Genomic DNA, 17,730 nt, shown 5'->3' on the forward strand with positions numbered 1-17,730 from the left:
CTAAGCCGCAGTGGTCTTCTCCTTCGGCAGAGGTGTGAAGCGCAAGTACGGCTTAACAATTCTGATGTCTGGGAAGATAGTCTTGGCATCCTCAGTCTTGACGCTTGGGTGGACTAATTGTAGGTATACGAAGTCAGTGTATGTCTCACATGCAGCTGGTACAGGACACTTACCGATGACATCGTCACCAGGGACCCAGTTGATGGGAGTGGTGATTTTATGCTTATCTCCTATTTTGGGAGGTACGAAGTCAGTGTATGTCTCACACGCATTTCGTACAATCACAACATACCTGTCTGGAGGCTGTCAAGGACGCGAAGAACCTCGGCGGTGTTACGTCCAGTGCTTGCGGGGTATGAGAGGATGAGGCGAATGGTCTTCTTGGGGTCGATGATAAAGACTGAGCGGATGGTGAACGCGATTCCCTTGCTGTCGACGTTGGTCGCGTCTTGGTGGTCGATCCTAGCGATTTTATCAGTCGTGTCGCAAATGTCGCGAAACCTCTCCTGCTCACATGTCGTATGCCAACGCGATTTGACGGTCCTTGTCGCCAATGATGGGGAACTTCAACTTGCTTCCGGAGATCTCATCAATGTCCTTGATCCAGCCATCGTGGGAGTCGACGGTGTTGGCGGAGAGACCGATGAGTTTGGCACCACGACGGGTGAACTCCGGCTCCAACTTGGCGAAAGCACCGAGCTCAGTTGTGCAGACCGGGGTATAATCCTCTGGGTGCGAGAAGAGGATGACCCAGTTGTCGCCGATGAACTCGTGGAAGTCGATAGGGCCTTGAGTGGTCTCGGCCTTGAAGTTAGGGGCCTTGCTGCCGAGGCGGAGAGGCTCTGGTCGGTCGCTCATTGTGTTCTGCGCTCATGTCAGGTCGTGTCCAAGCAAACTGCACAAACATGCGGGGTGGCGGGGTAGATAAGAGCAAGTCGCCATCATACCTGGTCGTGTGATTTGGTGTACAAGTGGGCGTGCAGAAGATATCAAAGTACCTTTGAGGTGAGTAATTGAGAAGTTGTAGTGTTGTTGTGAGAGAGAGTCGTAGTAGTGGGGTGAATGGCGCCTTTTTGTCTTCTTGGAAGGCCATACACAACAATTGACAATCAACACTTCTAGCTAGCGCATATTGCGCAATCGTCACGAATCTCCACCAAAGCTTTTCTGCCACTGGAAATCCCACGTCGTTTGACTTGCAGACGAATCAAAGACTCAACATCTCCGGCGGTGTCTCACTGCCAATAGTTGCCCCTCCTGCCGAGCATTTGTCGCAATTGGAAGCATATGGAAGCCAATGAGACTGTCGGGAAATCCCTCATCGTTGTTACTGTATGCTCTGGGTGAAGCAAGCTCAGAATCAGGCCCGATAGTTTGCGGTCCGTTCGATGAGACGGCCACCATTTATCTAGGTCGAGCTTCTAATAACTATGTGCTTTGCAATGTGCGTGCAGCCTGCTTGTCTTTTACATGAGGTCTTGGGATAGCTGTATAGATTTGAGGCATGGCCTGCATTGATATTGAGGCGGGCTGTTCGGCTGCGTAGTTGGCAAAACGATTGAGGAAGTCGCGCTCATCACCGATTCACCATGTTACGCTTCCGCAAACAATGCCTCCAGTTGGCAGTATGAGGAAGGACACAGTCCGCTTCCGGCCTGGGTAACTCTATCTCAGCGAGCACCCTTGTGGATGCCTCGCCGAACAACTGCTCGAAGGCGTGCACATGCCATTTTTCATGTCGCGCGAAAACCATCATCGTCGTGGCCTCACGCTTCTCGCAGACAGTGCGACATGATAACTACACATACATGTATAATTCACGCGTTGCAAACATCACTACTTCTGTTCCTAGTACAAGTTCATATCAGCGACCTTAGGCTGCTCCTGAATACTCTTCACCTGGCGGTTCATGGCACAATTAGGCCGAACCACCGATATCACACCCATCATACCCACTTTACATAGACAAGATGCATCTTTGTACCGGTTATCGCAAGATTGGACAGCGAAGAAGGTGTTTGCTTTTGGGAAAGTGCCGGTACTTCCCGCTGGCATCGTCGCTGATCGGGGAGCCATTCGCTCGTCCGGGTTGAGCTGTCTCTGTTAGAGGCACGCCAGCGTCCTTCCCTCATGACGCACCAGATGGACCCCGTTCTCCGTCCGCTTCAAAGGTTTTGAGGCGGCCTTGGCGTGTCGGTGAACACGATAACTCCCAAGTTTACCCCGAAGCGGGACGCCCCATGCAAGGTGGGTCTGGATGATGGAGAAAGACTCCTATTCCCGACCAATACAATCAACTTCTCCTCCATCCCGTCGGGATAGAGCCGGGCGTCCCACACCGTCCAGTTGCTCGCCGGGATGCATATCGGCTACGCGTGTGGGTTAGCGGACAAGACCTAAGCTATGGGGGTCGAGCTTTTCATCGTCACCAGCTTCACGCTTGCTCTCAAACTCTGACGCGTTCATTGCGAAATCCTCGAAAACCCCCTTTGGCATCTCTATTCAAGAAGAGGAGTTCATGGCAGCATGGCTGCCAATCCGGAGATCAACCTTCCAGAACCCTCTGAGCTTGGAGTATCAGATTCGCGAAGCCAAGCGGGAATAAGCATATTGCCGGACATGCACAGGACTTCGGCACAGGAACCCAGGAGTCACGATTCCACTACCGAACCAGACATTGACCCAGACAAGGAATTTTACTATGGGAAAAACAGCGCCAGTAGCGAGTTCGCACCACAGGAAAACGTACAGAATTCAGAGATTGTTTGGCGATATCTCACATTCGACACGGAACTTCCACACCCGACGACTATCCATCCGACGCAAACCGATCAGGAAGCTCCACCTGAACCTCCAAACCTTATCAAGTATACGAACCCTTTCGATTGGTCGGAGACAAGAAAAAGATTCACAATATGCATCTCATGTTTTATCACCGCGCTCACTGCGTTTTCGGCTGGAGCTTACAGCCCGGGCATTGGGCAAATGACGCAGGAATGGGGTGTGAGCAGTGTTGCTGCGCTGGTCGGCATCACGACCTTTACGACTGGGTTCGCGATCGCGCCCATGGTGCTAGCCCCGTTCTCTGAGATCAACGGCCGACGACCAGTTTTCCTCGCTTCCGGTATCCTATTCGTAATCTGTCAGCTCTGCTCTGGCCTCACGCAATCGTATGCTGGCATGCTCGTCGCGCGGTTCTTTCTGGGCGTAGGTGGATCTACATTTTCGACTATGGTCGGTGGCGTGGTATCTGACATATACCATGCTGAGGATCGCAATACACCAATGGCTCTCTTCTCAGGCGCCGCGTTGTTCGGTACTTCCTGGGGACCGTTGGCCTGTGGCTTCATCGCGCAGAACACGTCTTGGAGGTGGATATTCTACGTACAGGCTATTGCATGCGGGGCGGTGGTCGTGCTGATGTGTGCCGTATTCAAGGAAACCCGTGGCTCAGTTCTTCTGTCTAAAAAAGCTAGGGCCCTGAACAAGTGGTACGAGGCCCGCGAGGCGTCTGGATATTATGGCTTCAACGTCTACGATACCGAAAAGCCTGGATCGATGGTATCGCAACGTCTGAGATGGAAAGTCCGATCAGATGAGGAGCGGGCTTCTCTTAGCAAGATGATAGGAGTCTCTCTTTACCGACCGTTCCATCTTCTCTTCACAGAACCCGTTGTATTCTGGTTTTCGCTCTGGGTAGCCTTCTCCTGGGCCGTGCTCTATCTCACTCTGGCCGCCATTCCATTAGTATTCCAGAGCAACCACGGCTTCTCACTACAACAAGCCAACGCAGTTTTCGCGTCGATGGGAATAGCTAGTATCCTTTCGACTATACTATCGATCTACCAAGAGAAAATTGCGAAGAGAAACGGAAAATTGACAGGCACACCCGAAGGCCGCCTCTACTTCGCTTGCATAGAAAGCGCCTGCATGCCCGTCGGCCTTTTCATGTTCGGGTGGACAAGCTTCCCCGAGATTCATTGGGTTGTACCAGCAATCGCAATCGGAATCGCTACTGTCGGAATCTTCAGCATCTATCTAGCAACCTTCAATTTCCTCGCAGATACATACCATCGGTATGCAAGCTCGGCACTGGCGGCGCAGTCTTTTTGCCGAAACATGCTTGGTAAGTCACCTTTGATCATGAATAGTGGACATATATTGACTCCAATCTAGGTGGCATATTCCCACTCATTACGACTCAAATGTACAACAAGCTTGGGTACGGCCCTGCGAGTAGTCTGCTGGGAGGAATCGGCGCATTGTTGACCATCGTGCCTTGGATTCTGGTCTTCTATGGTCCTAGGATCAGAGCGCGAAGTAAATTCGCAAGCGAGATCATGGACGTTACTAGTTGAGGGATGAGAGGGTAGCAGTCAGATACATAGCATAGCAACAAGCTTTTCAATAAGTGAAGAGGAATGTTTACTGTGATCAGAATATTTTTCAGTCATTGAAGCAAAGATGCCGACTCGCATGGGCATAGAGTGCTGTCGCCAGATGCAAGTAAGCCTTGATAGTGAGGTCGCTGAATCGGGTTAGTAGTCAGGCCCGCCATTTGTTGCATCATCCGCAGGGCTGCAGCTGCGAGCCGGTCAACAGTAACACAGCCTCACGACTCAGCCCACCACCCACCGTCGACCGTCTATCAAATGATGCGCGTGCATATCTTGCTCTGAGCGGAAATAGAAGATATGCCTACATTTCCGTTCCTCGTCTCCAATACGTCGCTGGGTGGCGATATAACGGATATGCCATAGCATCACTACAGCTCTTTAAGTGCTACTCCTGCCCACTAACTAACATGGACGACCTTCTTCCATCCTACGAAAGCGTGATGCGACGCGATCCCTGGGTGCTCATCGCCCCCTACCTGCCCTCTCAAGATTTATGCTCCGCAGCTCTAGTCTGTCGGCAATGGCACCAGACCTTCACACCAAACCTTTGGGGTAGTCCAGCTTCACATTTTGGGGTCGAAAATGATACTGTGTATGGTAAGATACTATGACGCGGAGATAGTTGTACTATCTGACGTCCGGCAGTCGCACTCACACGGTTCAAGCGTACGTTGCCTTATGCGCGAGCCTCCGTACGAGAGCTCACACATACTTTACGTTTTCCGCCGGCTCATGCAGAGCTATATGATGGGCCGCATGCAGAATGGCTCCGAGACTGCTTGGAGCACCTTCCCCGCCTACAGTGCTTGGTCGTAGACGGCCTACCCTTCTTCGATCACGCTTGTCTCTTGAGCCTGCGACACTCGAGTTTGCAATGGAGGTCGACTTGCCCCAACGCGTATCCGGTGTTCGGCTTGCGCTTACTTGACGCTTCGAGCTGCATGAACGCTACATCAATGGGTCTTGCAGAAGCCCTACCACACTTTCCAGATCTCGTCTCATTGGATCTATCAAAGACTGCAGCTGCGAGAGACAAGGCAGTTCTCTCTACCCTGAAGTACCTCCGAAATCTGCGAGTCCTGAATCTTCGTGGGACTGGAATCAAGGATGAAGACTTTTCGATAGTTGCACATACGATCGGCAGTCGTGTCAGAAGCCTTGACATAAGCAACAACTTCCTAACGGACACTAGCGTTCGACTTCTTCTCGAATTATGCCTGAAAGAGACTACCATCACAGCGCATAACTCTCGTGGTCCGCTCGCGCCCGTCCAACATGCAATCCCCGTCGACAAACCGGAGGCGTTCGAGTCAGAAAACCTTGTTGGTCATCTCCGCAAGAAGCTTACTGAGGGCTTCGTCGGTAGCCTTGCTATAGAGGAAACAAATGATGTCGGAGTATCACACTTGTACCTTTCCAACAACGCAGTAACTGTAGAAGGTATTTCGGCTTTACTGCGATCTGGGCGCCTGCAAGTCCTGGATGTAGGCATACTACCTGCTGTAGTAAGGAATCCTTCTGCCGTCTCACCAGGATCACCAGATGATGACGTGGAGCTGCCTAGCGTATCCAAACTTACTCCAGTTCTGACTGAGTACGCGTCGCGTAAATTGAAATATCTGAGGATCAATTACGAGTTGATAACAGAAGACGCGCCTCTCGAAGCGCCCAAATCACCGCGTGCGGAACTCAGTGGAGATCTTGGCATCTACAAGCCTCCAGGTGCGCATGAACTCGAAGCTGTCGAGCAACCGACACCCGAGCTCGATTCGGTGTCTATAGCTGTTCATGAGATATCTGGAGACTCATTGTACCCGGCTGAGCTTCCTGGTTCGCCTGTGGTACCTCCATCTTCCGCACCTATTGAGTCAAATCCAGGCAGCGCTGATAGTGACAAGCAAAGTATCGCAATCGTCCCCGCGATAAGTGTTAATTTACAGCCACTACAAATCAATCGAGGTCCTTCATATGCCCCGGAGCCCATACCTGTTGATTCACCATTGACCCCACTCAGTCCGCTAAGAAATGACGAGAACTATCGACCTGATTCAGTTGAAGGTATCGATGACGCAAGAGAAAATCGTCCATCACTCACGCCGACTCATGGTAGCAACATGTCGTGCCAGCCGACAAGAGACACTGCGGTGAGGTCTCGAGCGAGCTCCTTCTATTACATCGAAGACAGGAAAGTTCGTTTAGACTTTCGTCAAGCATCGGAACCTCGACTACATCCTGGAGTACTTCCAAAGCTGCACACTCTCGTTCTGACGGACGTACCAGCCATGACAACTGACAAGAAAATCATTCATCGAATCACACAATTTATCAAAGACACGGCTGAGGAAGCTTCGATCGCTAGGAAGCGCGCTAGGCATACTTACGTACTCCCACCGGGCCGTAGACGTGCCATTGCAGAAGAAGAGTACGCGCGCAACCAATTTGCGCTTCGAAGAGTGGTACTTGAAATGGCGCCTCCTAAGTCAGCGCCTAAGAAGATCACCCGTAGTTGGCGGGCCTATCCAACAAAATCATCCACTGAAGACGCAGACTCGGAAGCATTTTGGGATGCTGCAGCGCATGACTTCTCCTTCTTCGACGACGAAGAGTGCGGGCAACCCGACCGTGAGCCAAATCGTACCCTTCCCTTAGCAGCTATGAGTGGACTGGAACTTGCACCTAGCCGTGCTGCCGTACCTATAGGGTCTAGCGGGGGTGTACCTGAAACGGGGCCGTTGCTTGATGTGGTAGGAGAGATTGGCAGGTTCCGCAAAGAAAGGAAAGCCGTATACAACAATTTAGTGGAGCTGGGCGAGTCTGAACCAGACGTGGAGGGGTATTGGCCTGGGGATATTACGATCCTGAGGAAGAGTGTGAACCCAGAAGCTGGCGAACTTGACTGCTACGGTAACCGTTATGAATCTGGTTGGTATTACCGTTGAGGTGCACAATAGCGTTGCGACGCAGCCGTACAGGTATGCGCTTTTGCATACAGAAGTCACTTGATAGGCTGAATGGCTACTAAAGAGTAAACGTGGGTGTCTTTGAGATGATGTTCAGCCTTCTTGCAGGACATCCCGTCCTCCAAGGCGGATAACCAATTACCAACTAGCTTACTCACCGGTTCCGTGACCGGTTCCATGGGCTGACCCCGCGCACAATGATCCCCTCATCACTGTGCATTTGCCTGAATATCTTTCCATCTCAAATCTCTCGTACATTTATGCAATCCTAACATGATGAGGGTCCGTTTGCAGTAACATAACCACCAAGTTTCACCCGTTCTTGTAGTTCAGCTACACAAAGGACCCTTGCGCTCGTCACTTGCTCCCATTTCGTTTCGACTTACACTAAATACAGTGCAGGATCTCCGGAAGTTCGATTGAAGTCCTGATTATCGCATAGTATATTATAGTTCTTATCTGCAGTAGATACCATTATGGGCCAGTCTTGGAGTAGTCGAGCAGCGGATTACCCGACCTATGAACGTCGTAGAAGGAAAGCCGCCACCAAATCGGAACGAACGAAAGGAAGTGCCCAGGTCAATTCGGAGTATAATCAGCCATACAGCACAAATTCAACAGTACGTCGCCGCGATGGTCAAGCAGTCTCAAGGAGCGTCACTCCTAAAACACACCAAGGAGATCACAGGCAGACCCCTTCACGTACATCTCGACATACCATACTCAGTGCCACAGCAAGAATAACGAAAGAAGAGCCATCGATACCTGATAGGCGCCAGAATCGCAAAGATGCTCAAAAGAAGCCAGAGTCCGGTCGTATCAAAAGAGAGAAGAACGAAGAAAACGATACGAAGCACAAGGTTATCAGCCGGAAAGATAGCCATCATAATCACCTTCACGAAAGGCATCGAGGTAAAAGAGAGGAGAAGAAGGAGTGTGTGGTCTGTACAGATAAGATCTCTCTGCACCATTTCCCTGATCGGCCTCCGACCAAGGATTGTAAGCACGGGGTCGACGTATGCCGGAAGTGTCTTCGCACATGGATTGAATCCGAGTTTAGCACCAAAATGTGGGACGACATCAAATGTCCCACCTGCTCGACCGCAATGAAACGCCCGGATATGCAAGCCTTCGCTCCGAAAGAAGTGTTCAAACGGTACTAGCATTCCCACCTTACTATTCACCTACCCGGTTTACTCCACTAACAAACCTCATAGTTATATCGAGCTCAGTACCCGAGCAAAACAAGAGGCGCGTCCTGGCTTCACATGGTGCAACCTCAATGGCTGCAAAGCCGGCCAAGTGCATCTCCCCTACACCCCCAAATTCCGGTGCAACACCTGCGAAAGGACTTCCTGCGTCGTCCACCACATTAAATGGCACAAAGGCGAAACATGCAGCGAGTACGACTACAGAACCAACGCTGGGCTCAAAGCCGAGGAAGAAGAAGCTAGTAGGAGAGTAATGAAGGCGACGACAAAGCAGTGTCCTGGGTGTAGGAGACCTATTGAGAAGAATCGTGGGTGCGATCATATGGAATGTGAGTTTTTCTTTTGCCTCAGGAAAGACGGGGTTGAAGGATTTTGGAATATAAGGCTAACGTGCGTTGGATGATAGGTATAAAATGTCGCGTTCACTTTTGCTGGGAGTGTTTGCTACCGTATCGTTCGGATGGCTCTCGACGGGCGAGGGATGCGGGAGGGGGAAAATATTGCGAGTGTTATCTGCTAAGTGCTTAATTTACTTTCCATGAGACGAGAGGGGGTCATCCTACGAGACGTAGAATGCAGAGGAGCGACGATTGGATAACAGTATTAAGACCGGAAATACATAAAGCTCGCTGCTAAGGTAACTGACACGATGACATACGACGGCCAAACCTTGTTTCTATCCTTTTTCTGACCCAACTTCCATCCCTCTGCGCCCTCGTTGATCGTCCTCGTCGGCGCATACTCCACTTTCGGACCCATGGCCAACGACTTCGCAAAAGCTTTCCTCTGCAGGGGCATGATATAAGGCACCACATACCCAACAAAAAATCGATCAAAGTACGATTGGTAGCTATTCATACGTGTCACCTGGCCACTCATTTCGACAAACTTGCTCGCTCGTTCGTGGCGACCGGCTTGATATTCGGCGAAGAGGTTCGCGAGCTCGGGAATGGCGATATGTCGAGTAGAATTCGAGCCGAATTCTCGGTGAAGAATGTTGCAGAGGTAGACGGCAGATTCTATGCCCATATTGGCACCCATACCCAGGTCGGCGGTCATCTGGTGTGTGGTTAGGAAAGGGTTTGTTGGCGGGGATCGAGGAAAGGTGTACCTTATGTGCTGAATCACCTACGAGAACTATGCGTCCGGCGTGCCATTTACCTAGAATGCCTTCTTCGACGGTGAGAAGACCGTGCCGAGTATTAGTCTTCCATAAGTCTCCTATTTTAATTTTATCTGTCATAGGATAGTCGGCGAATCTCTTCGCTACCGCCTCAATGTCTGCTTCGGTGGCTTTGGCTCTCTTCTCTGGCAGATGAGCCTCGTCTTTGAAGGTGATACCCCAGTACGCTTTTCCCTGTTGAGTAAAGAGCAATTTCGTGTTATCGTGACCAAGAATGACATGCGTTTCTGCAGGGCCGAGACCGAACGAGTCGGTCTGCGTGCTGACACCGAAGAAGCCTCTGAACTCGCTAAATCTCATGACTTCTTTGTCCTTTTCGGGTATACTTCCTGGTTCAAATTTCGAGGCATAGTCCCACATGAGCTGTCGCACGAGACTATGCACACCATCCGCTCCAATGACCATGTCACCTTCTTCCACAGAATCATCAGCCAGATGGACACGAACACCAGTCTCAGTGTGCTCGATCCTCTCAAACCGCCTGCTAGTGTGAATGTAGGATTTATTCGGTAGTCCCTCGTATAGGTGCGATACCAAAGCCTGGCGATCAAACAAGATACTCGGTACTTGAAAGCTTCCGTAGAGTCAGCATTTCGTCCTTCACTCTGGTTCTCAAGTAGCGCATCAAGACAAGGCCAACGTACAGATTACTCATATACTGCAGAGTGGGATCATGCCAACTCAAACTCCCGTCTGGCCATCTTATGTACTCTTGGCCTACAGGCGTGATGGTCTTGGTGATCTTGTCGAGAATGCCATATTGGTCGAAGATGCGTGCGACGGTCGGCCAGATGATCAGTGCTGCGCCTCTTACTGAGACGATCTTGTCGTGCTTTTCAAGAACGACGTGGTCGATGTTGGCTAGTTGTAAGGCATGGGAGAGCGATAAGCCGACAATGCCGGCCCCAATGATGATGACTCTGAACGGTTTTGAAGTGGCTGAATCTGTCTGTGCCATGTTATAATCAGACTCAGGCGTCGGCTGTTGATAATGAGTGATCTAGAGGATTTATTGTTCTGCCGTTGGAACTGTGACGCCGAAAATATGGGAGAATGTAGCAGCTTAGATTTGTGCTGGAGTAGACTTGGCCCTATTTGTAGAATGCTTCCTATTGTTCTATGAGACAAGCTATATGGTGGGCGTGTGCCACTAGATCTGCATTTAGGCTTCCTACGCCCCATCGACCATGCGCGATTGCTGTTGGTTGGATAAACTCCAGGCATGTTGGCAACACCTCCGTATGGTTGATCTCGTCGCTAGTGCTGATGCTCGATGTCTGGCGGTCGCAACAATTCCAACATTCCCGCCGTATCTCGGTTTTGTAGATGCTGACATCAGCGCTGTGTAAATACAGTGACTGTCTAAATCGGCGCCCGCGGAATGACTGCAGACTCATTACAGAGATAATTCAATTGGTAATCCTGCGCTTGTTCTCTTTCCAGGATAGTCGTATCGAGTGTGATACTGGAAGGCAATCTTTTGCGAAAGATACAGCACACATATATGGTTAGCTAGAGTGGAAGAAAGGTTTCTACACCGTCCACAACAATAACTATAGGTGGAATACAACTCCATTCTCGAGGTGCACGATAACATCATGTGCTTCGCTGACCGGTGTGACGTGATGCTAATGGATGCTGCGAAAATTGCTGTTAACATAGTTGCTTGATTGACTACTTGCCAGCTATGCCAACGACTGTAGGCGGTTAAGTCGCCGAGCAAGGCCGCAACGACTGTGTCAATGCAGGAACCATTTCGCTTGTGACGCAGGAATCTGGGGTAGTGGATCGGCGACCCTGGTCTAACACAAGATGTCGTGTTGGCTCAGGTATCCGAGAATGCACGACTCATGACAAGGAGTCGATTGCAGACCACAGCTTTGATATTCGTGCAAATGTCTGCAAGTTCGATATGCAAGAAAGGGTTCAGCAAATCTGCAGGGTGGTTGACTGAACTGGAGACAACTCCGATGGCGTGTGAAAGAACGTAAAACAGTCGTGAAAACACCAGCCAAAGTAGTCTTTGAAGCCGGCACATACAGTTTGAGTTGCCGACGATGGGCTTGGTAAGTTAGCGATCGGCTCTGCAACAAGACGGTAGGGTGCAGCCTGGTGAACGGGAACTGCGAACTAGCTTGCAATCCACATAAATCTTGGCATACTAACCGTTTTGGTCGACCCCGGCTTGCACCTCCAAGCAGGCGCATCACAGTATCGCGCCCGTCTCGCCGCCAACGCCCCTCCGAACATCGCCCATCGCCCATCGCCGGCTCCCGAATCGATGAACACGGTGCATTTTGGCTGTCGGGTGAATACGCGCTTGCCGTAGCTTTCACGACACAGCACCGGCGCCGGCGCGTGATTTCGCGATTCCCAACCTCACCCTTGCGGGCCTCTGGACACATTCGCTCTGTCTACATGGCGCCTGTTCCCGACACACCACTACCACGCGTGAGAAGCACACGACCGCCCCGGCGACACATATCTGACTCGGCGCCAGCCAGCAAGCGGCGCAAGTACATTCCAGGTGGACCAGGAGGCGGGGGAAGATACGTGGATGACGCTGGGCTGGAGACACCTGTAGGAGGAACTGGACCTGGAGGATACGCGTATACTGGTCCCCGTGGCCGCGTAGGACGCATCAACGCCGAACGACAAGGCCTGCCTCTATCAGCGCCTTCGCCCTCGTACACAAGACCCCGACGCGAAAGGCCGCCAGCTGGACCGCGTTCCAGTTCGGCCGCCGCAGTCGCCGCCGCAGTGGCTCAAAACGATGGATACAAGCCGCGCGAGGAGCGGAGCTGGGATGAGTTCCATCCCGACCTAGACATCGATGCTGAATTCCCCGTCTATAGCGCGGACCAGATCGATGGCATCAGCCCTCAAGACAGCGCCCCAGGAACTCCGCTGAACGGTTCATCGACTGGCCAGTATGCCGTCGATAGTGGCATCTCGGCAATGCTTGACGGTCTGCGGGCGCAACAAGCAGAGAACGCCGCGCAAGAGCAAGAGGATGCCAGCTTAGCCGTCAACGGCTCAGGTGCTTTTGTCACACCAAAGCGTCGTCCGGGCCGACCACCTCGCAATAGAGATTCTATGCTAGCTGGCCTTGGATCACCACCCCGACCACGAGTCAACCCCCTTCCGACCATGAACCCAAGGGAGAAGCTCAATCTGCCCAAACCATCAGTACGCCAAGTCGATCCGTTCAAAGAACACGAAGAAAGCGAGGCAGTCAAGGTCAACTATGTCGACAAGACAATGGCGAACATCGGATACCAGGAGAGCGAGATCTTTACAAGACCATCAGAAAACAGCTTGATAAGGCTGCCCGAAGGTTCTATAGAAGAGGATCTGGATTTGACTCTGCAGACAGAAGCGGAAGGAACTGCAGGTGCTGTTGCTGTAGGCCGCGTCGAATATGACATGGACGAGCAAGACGATCGTTGGCTGGAAGCACTCAACATACAACGGAAGGAAGAAGGTGTCGAAGGTATCAAGCCTGCGATATTCGAGGTGACCATCACACAGATTGAGAAGGAATGGCATGCGTTGGAAAAGCGTAAGTCTGGCCTGATGCAGAACCGTGTTGGACGTAACAGCTGATATGTGAAAGGTATACCCAAGCCAAACCCAAAGCCACCTCAGACGCATCGACCACGCTCAAGCAGTGCAGCCGCAGTCAATGGAGAGCCTGCTGGCCAAGGTGAAGAGCAAGACACAAAGTGCGCCATTTGCGACGACGGCGACTGCGAAAACACCAACGCAATAGTCTTCTGCGATGGTTGCGACCTAGCCGTTCATCAAGAATGCTACGGCGTGCCTTTTATACCCGAGGGACAATGGCTTTGCAGACGGTGTCAACTAGTGGGACGCGGTACCCCTGTCAGTGAGCTTCCGGTATGTTCTGTCCCCGTCTACTCTGCCAAATTCATGCTGACAATCACAGGGCTGCATATTCTGTCCAAATATAGACGGAGCATTCAAGCAAACTACTGCGATGAAGTGGGCACATCTGCTCTGCGCCATGTGGATACCGGAGGTATCACTGGGTAATGCAACTTTCCAAGAGCCAGTACAGGATGTTGAGAAGGTCCCTAAGACTAGGTGGAAGCTGGTGAGATTCCAAGATTATTCGCTACGTGAGCAGCTTACTGATTACCTACTAGTCGTGCTACATCTGCAAACAGAAGATGGGAGCGTGTATCCAATGCGGCCACAAGTCATGTTTCGAAGCCTTTCATGTCACCTGTGCACGAAGGGCTAGATTATGCCTGCGCATGAAGGCTTCACAGTCATCGAACCCACAGGACACGACTGTACTTAAAGCCTACTGCGACCGTCACACTCCATCAGACTGGAAGCGCGAGTACGATGTCGAGAGTGCAATCGCGGATGCCAAAGCTTTCTACCGCCACACCATGCGTCACGTTCGATGGCCAGACAGTCAAGCCTATGCCCTTTCTATTGGCTCCTCACATGCAATGCCTTCTATTGAAGGACCGGAAGACGATACCCCCGGATCCAACAAGCGGAAGCGTGGGCAATCTACCAAGTCTTGGAGACTGCCGTCTGGAGCACCTGTTGTTCCCCAAGCTGTCTACCACAACGTGGAAAACACGCTGATCAAGTTTAACGTGCGTAAGCGTAAGGAGTTCGTGCAAGAGGCCTGCAAGTACTGGACGCTCAAGCGCGAGGCTCGGCGCGGTGCTGCCCTTCTCAAGCGCCTTCAGCTGCAAATGGAAGCTTTCTCGTCTATGGAGATTACTCGCCGTAATTTTGCGGGCATGGGCGCAGCTGGCAGGCATCGACTCCAACGACGCATCGAGTTTGCAGAACGCCTTGAAGATGACATGGAGCAGATCCGCGTTCTATGCGAGATGGTCAAACAACGAGAAGCAGAGAAGCTCAAAGACGTCTTGATACTGCAGCAGATCGTCGATTGCATCTACTTTCCGATTCCCCAACTACTACAGCCTATTCTGGTGCGAGCACAAGCGTAAGCAGTTTACTCCTGTCTTTGGGATTCTTACTCACATTTTACTAGACTCGACAGCAGAGGGTACTTCACCGACGGATTCAGCAATCTTCAGACTAAGCTCGACGAGAAGTACTACACTTCTGTACAGACGTTCAATGACGATGTAGCGGCGGTGTTGAGCGCGGAGCTCGGATTTGCCGCCGTCACTAACGTTGGCGAAGCCGAAGAACAGCTGAACAAGGTTTCACACAGCAGTTTGACCTCTGAGCAGAAGGAAATGAAGAAGGTCGTCAAGCGGATTACCAAAGTTTTGCAGCCTTACTTTGAGGACGCGCTTCGGAAGGAATCTGAGCTGGCTGGTCGGCCATACGAGAAATTGCCTGATCTAGAGACGCTCCTCAACCAGAAGCTGCAACGTAGACCTAGCGTCCTCTCACATGATGAGACTGTTCGACAGACGACGGAAACTGACCCGACAACTGTTGAGCAAACTCAAGAAGATGCTGTTGATGGGGAAGAGGCTGCTGTGCTCAGTCAAAAACCAGAAGAGATGCAAATGGCGCCCACGCCTGACGAAAACGCTGCAGATGCCCATCATGCACATGATGAAGCGGCAGACGAGGCGGCCATCGCCATTCAACTCGGCCAGGACGCTCTCCACGTGTCCAGCAACCAGCCTCAGAGCACGGTAGCAGAACCTCACGCCGGGACCAATGGCCGCCCTGAGCCTCTAACGCCTCCGAGGTCTGAAAAGAACTTACTAAATCCTCTCGGCAACGGCGGTGTTCCCTGGTACTTTGAGACTTTCGACGTACACGGTACTACTGTCTACGAGGAACGATACACTGGCCGTGAGGTGCTCCGAGATATGAGCGAGGAGCTTAGTGAGCTCGATGACGACGAGTTAGACGGTCTGGCTGACTCAGATCCTATTCGGCCTATGGACTCACCGGACTCGAACGTGGCAGCGATCAAAAAAGCAGTGGCACGTAAGAGGCAGAAGAGGTCGAGGGGATGGTAGATGATGGGTTTGACTTTGCTTTTCATTATTTTCTTTGGCATGCACTCTTTGAGGCATGTCTTGTATTATCATTGGCATTTGTAACATAGTTACCTTATTGGGTAGGCGAGGTGCTACTGGCGCATGGTGTTCACTTTCAGGGCTGCGACAGATACCGCATTCGATGGGTTGTTTCAGCAGAGCATGTTAGCAGGAGTAATTGGATGAGGCCGGTTTGCATGGCGTCTGATAGGGTTCGGTCAACGAAGCGCCCCATCGCGATAGACTTGAATATGAATACACCTAGTTATGACGCGTATCGCTTACTGGTTCCTTGATCATAGCAGCGATTTGCGGTGAAAGTCTCGAACAAGCAAAGCAGAGCCTCGTTCTTTGAGAAATGGTGGTTCACTAGTAGTGTTGACGCACGTTGGCGGCTTAGACAGGGCGGCCAGGGCGCTGGGTGTCGCCCCTAGCAGTTGCCTCACTTGTGTCTGCCGATGCGCAGTTGCCTCCAGCACAGCTCCTATGTCAGTACTTAGCATTTATCTACAAATAGCACCTGACCAGCCTGGCACCTCCACTCTCTCATCACATTTCCCGCTTTTTACTCCACTCACTTGCAGCGCTGCTGGCCATTAGCGCGACGCTTACTAAGTAGAGACGCGGCTACTGTCGATCAGCCCTGCCAAAAAATCGCCCAACCTCGAAGCTTCAGCAAACACCTTTCCTCAACCAACCAACTACCAACTCACCCGACCCACCACAACATCACCACCATGGAGTACGAAAACGAACAACGCGGCTACGATGGTTTGTCTCCCGCCTTGTGTGATGCTCGCGCGAATACTGACTGGATTACAGACGAGCCTCGCGGCTATGAGCGCGATCGCAGCAGGTCTCCGCGTGGTGACCGTCGCGACGATGGCGCGCGCGCCCGTAGTGCCTCACCCGGCGGTCGCGACAGCCGGTATGTGTCTGCTTGCTCGTGTAGATGGAACTGTTGACTAACGTACGTCCAGGGGCCCGCCGCCAGAGCGCAGGGAGGATGACGATGAGAGCCGCAACTCGGGCTCCAACCTCTTTGTGACTGGTATCCATCCTACTCTCAGCGAAGAAGAGGTCACCCGTCTCTTTGAGAAGTATGGTGAGGTAGAGCAGTGTAACATCATGCGCGATCCTCACACTAAGGAGTCTCGTGGCTTTGGCTTCGTTAAGATGGTCACCTCCGAGCAGGCTGACGCAGCGAAGGAGGGTCTACAAGGAGAGGTTCATCAGGGCCGAACGCTCAGCATCGAGAAGGCTCGCCGTGCGCGTCCCCGTACTCCCACTCCGGGCAAGTACTACGGACCGCCCAAGCGTGGTAAGTCTGCTTGCTGTCCGCACCTGACATGCCGTGCTAACAACAACTCAGAGTTCGGTGGACGTGGCCGAGGCGGCCCTCGCTACGGCGATAGATACTCTGATGACCGCCGCGGCGGATACGGCCGTCGCGATGACTACGGCTCCCGTAGCTCAAGATATGACGATCGCGGCTACGGAGGTGGCGGCCGTCGCGATGACTACGGTCCTCGTGGTGTCGATCGCTATGCTTCTGACCGCAGCTATGGTGGCAGGGATGGTGGCAGGGATGGCGGACGCGAGGGCGGTCGTGAGGGCGGACGTGACGACCGTCGGGGTGGTGGAGGTGGCTACTACGACAGGCCTCCACCCCCAGCTGCTGGCGCATACGATGCACCTCCTCCGCGTGAGGCGTACGGCGGAGGACGCTCGTACGAGGGTGACTACGATCGCTCATACCGCTAGCTCTCAGCTAACCCAGGCAGAACCCAAGCGGTACTAAGTTAGGGTTCGTATGGCTTCCTCGGTTTGGCGCCTCTCTCTCAGCACTTCATTCCTGTAATCCCATGGCTACTTCACTGGGTTCAGTTTAATACGGCTTTCACACGCATACAAAGGAAATGTGGTCGACAAAAGTTCTTCGATATGGTTCGCGGC

The 17,730-nt window shown here is 52.2% G+C and overlaps 6 protein-coding genes across 6 annotated transcripts; 4 read left to right on the forward strand and 2 right to left on the reverse strand.

The window, feature by feature from the left end:
- Positions 1–858, reverse strand: ALTATR162_LOCUS8941 (uncharacterized protein; the record flags this gene model as incomplete). Its single annotated transcript, XM_043316574.1, has 4 exons — positions 1–113; positions 174–230; positions 293–462; positions 515–858. The coding sequence occupies 4 exons, from the start codon at positions 856–858 to the stop codon at positions 1–3; spliced, it is 684 nt and encodes a 227-aa protein (XP_043172509.1).
- Positions 859–2,526: 1,668 nt separating this feature from the next.
- Positions 2,527–4,358, forward strand: ALTATR162_LOCUS8942 (uncharacterized protein; the record flags this gene model as incomplete). The annotated part of the gene is made up of 2 exons (XM_043316575.1): positions 2,527–4,126; positions 4,177–4,358. The coding sequence occupies 2 exons, from the start codon at positions 2,527–2,529 to the stop codon at positions 4,356–4,358; spliced, it is 1,782 nt and encodes a 593-aa protein (XP_043172510.1).
- Positions 4,359–4,804: 446 nt separating this feature from the next.
- On the forward strand, positions 4,805–8,822 carry ALTATR162_LOCUS8943 (uncharacterized protein; the record flags this gene model as incomplete). The annotated part of the gene is made up of 3 exons (XM_043316576.1): positions 4,805–4,994; positions 5,043–7,319; positions 8,575–8,822. 3 exons carry the CDS (start codon positions 4,805–4,807, stop codon positions 8,820–8,822), a joined length of 2,715 nt encoding a protein of 904 aa, XP_043172511.1.
- A 349-nt stretch (positions 8,823–9,171) lies between these two features.
- Positions 9,172–10,709, reverse strand: ALTATR162_LOCUS8944 (uncharacterized protein; the record flags this gene model as incomplete). The annotated part of the gene is made up of 3 exons (XM_043316577.1): positions 9,172–9,627; positions 9,680–10,325; positions 10,396–10,709. The coding sequence occupies 3 exons, from the start codon at positions 10,707–10,709 to the stop codon at positions 9,172–9,174; spliced, it is 1,416 nt and encodes a 471-aa protein (XP_043172512.1).
- Positions 10,710–12,169: 1,460 nt separating this feature from the next.
- On the forward strand, positions 12,170–15,753 carry ALTATR162_LOCUS8945 (uncharacterized protein; the record flags this gene model as incomplete). Its single annotated transcript, XM_043316578.1, has 5 exons — positions 12,170–13,313; positions 13,368–13,651; positions 13,701–13,868; positions 13,921–14,750; positions 14,799–15,753. The coding sequence occupies 5 exons, from the start codon at positions 12,170–12,172 to the stop codon at positions 15,751–15,753; spliced, it is 3,381 nt and encodes a 1,126-aa protein (XP_043172513.1).
- A 758-nt stretch (positions 15,754–16,511) lies between these two features.
- ALTATR162_LOCUS8946 (uncharacterized protein) lies at positions 16,512–17,538 on the forward strand (the record flags this gene model as incomplete). Its single annotated transcript, XM_043316579.1, has 4 exons — positions 16,512–16,545; positions 16,597–16,702; positions 16,755–17,095; positions 17,147–17,538. The coding sequence occupies 4 exons, from the start codon at positions 16,512–16,514 to the stop codon at positions 17,536–17,538; spliced, it is 873 nt and encodes a 290-aa protein (XP_043172514.1).
- Between the last annotated feature and the right edge of the window lie 192 nt (positions 17,539–17,730).

Source organism: Alternaria atra (genome assembly GCF_907166805.1).
Source record: "Alternaria atra isolate CS162 genome assembly, contig: 29, whole genome shotgun sequence".
Classification (NCBI taxonomy): domain Eukaryota; kingdom Fungi; phylum Ascomycota; class Dothideomycetes; order Pleosporales; family Pleosporaceae; genus Alternaria; species Alternaria atra.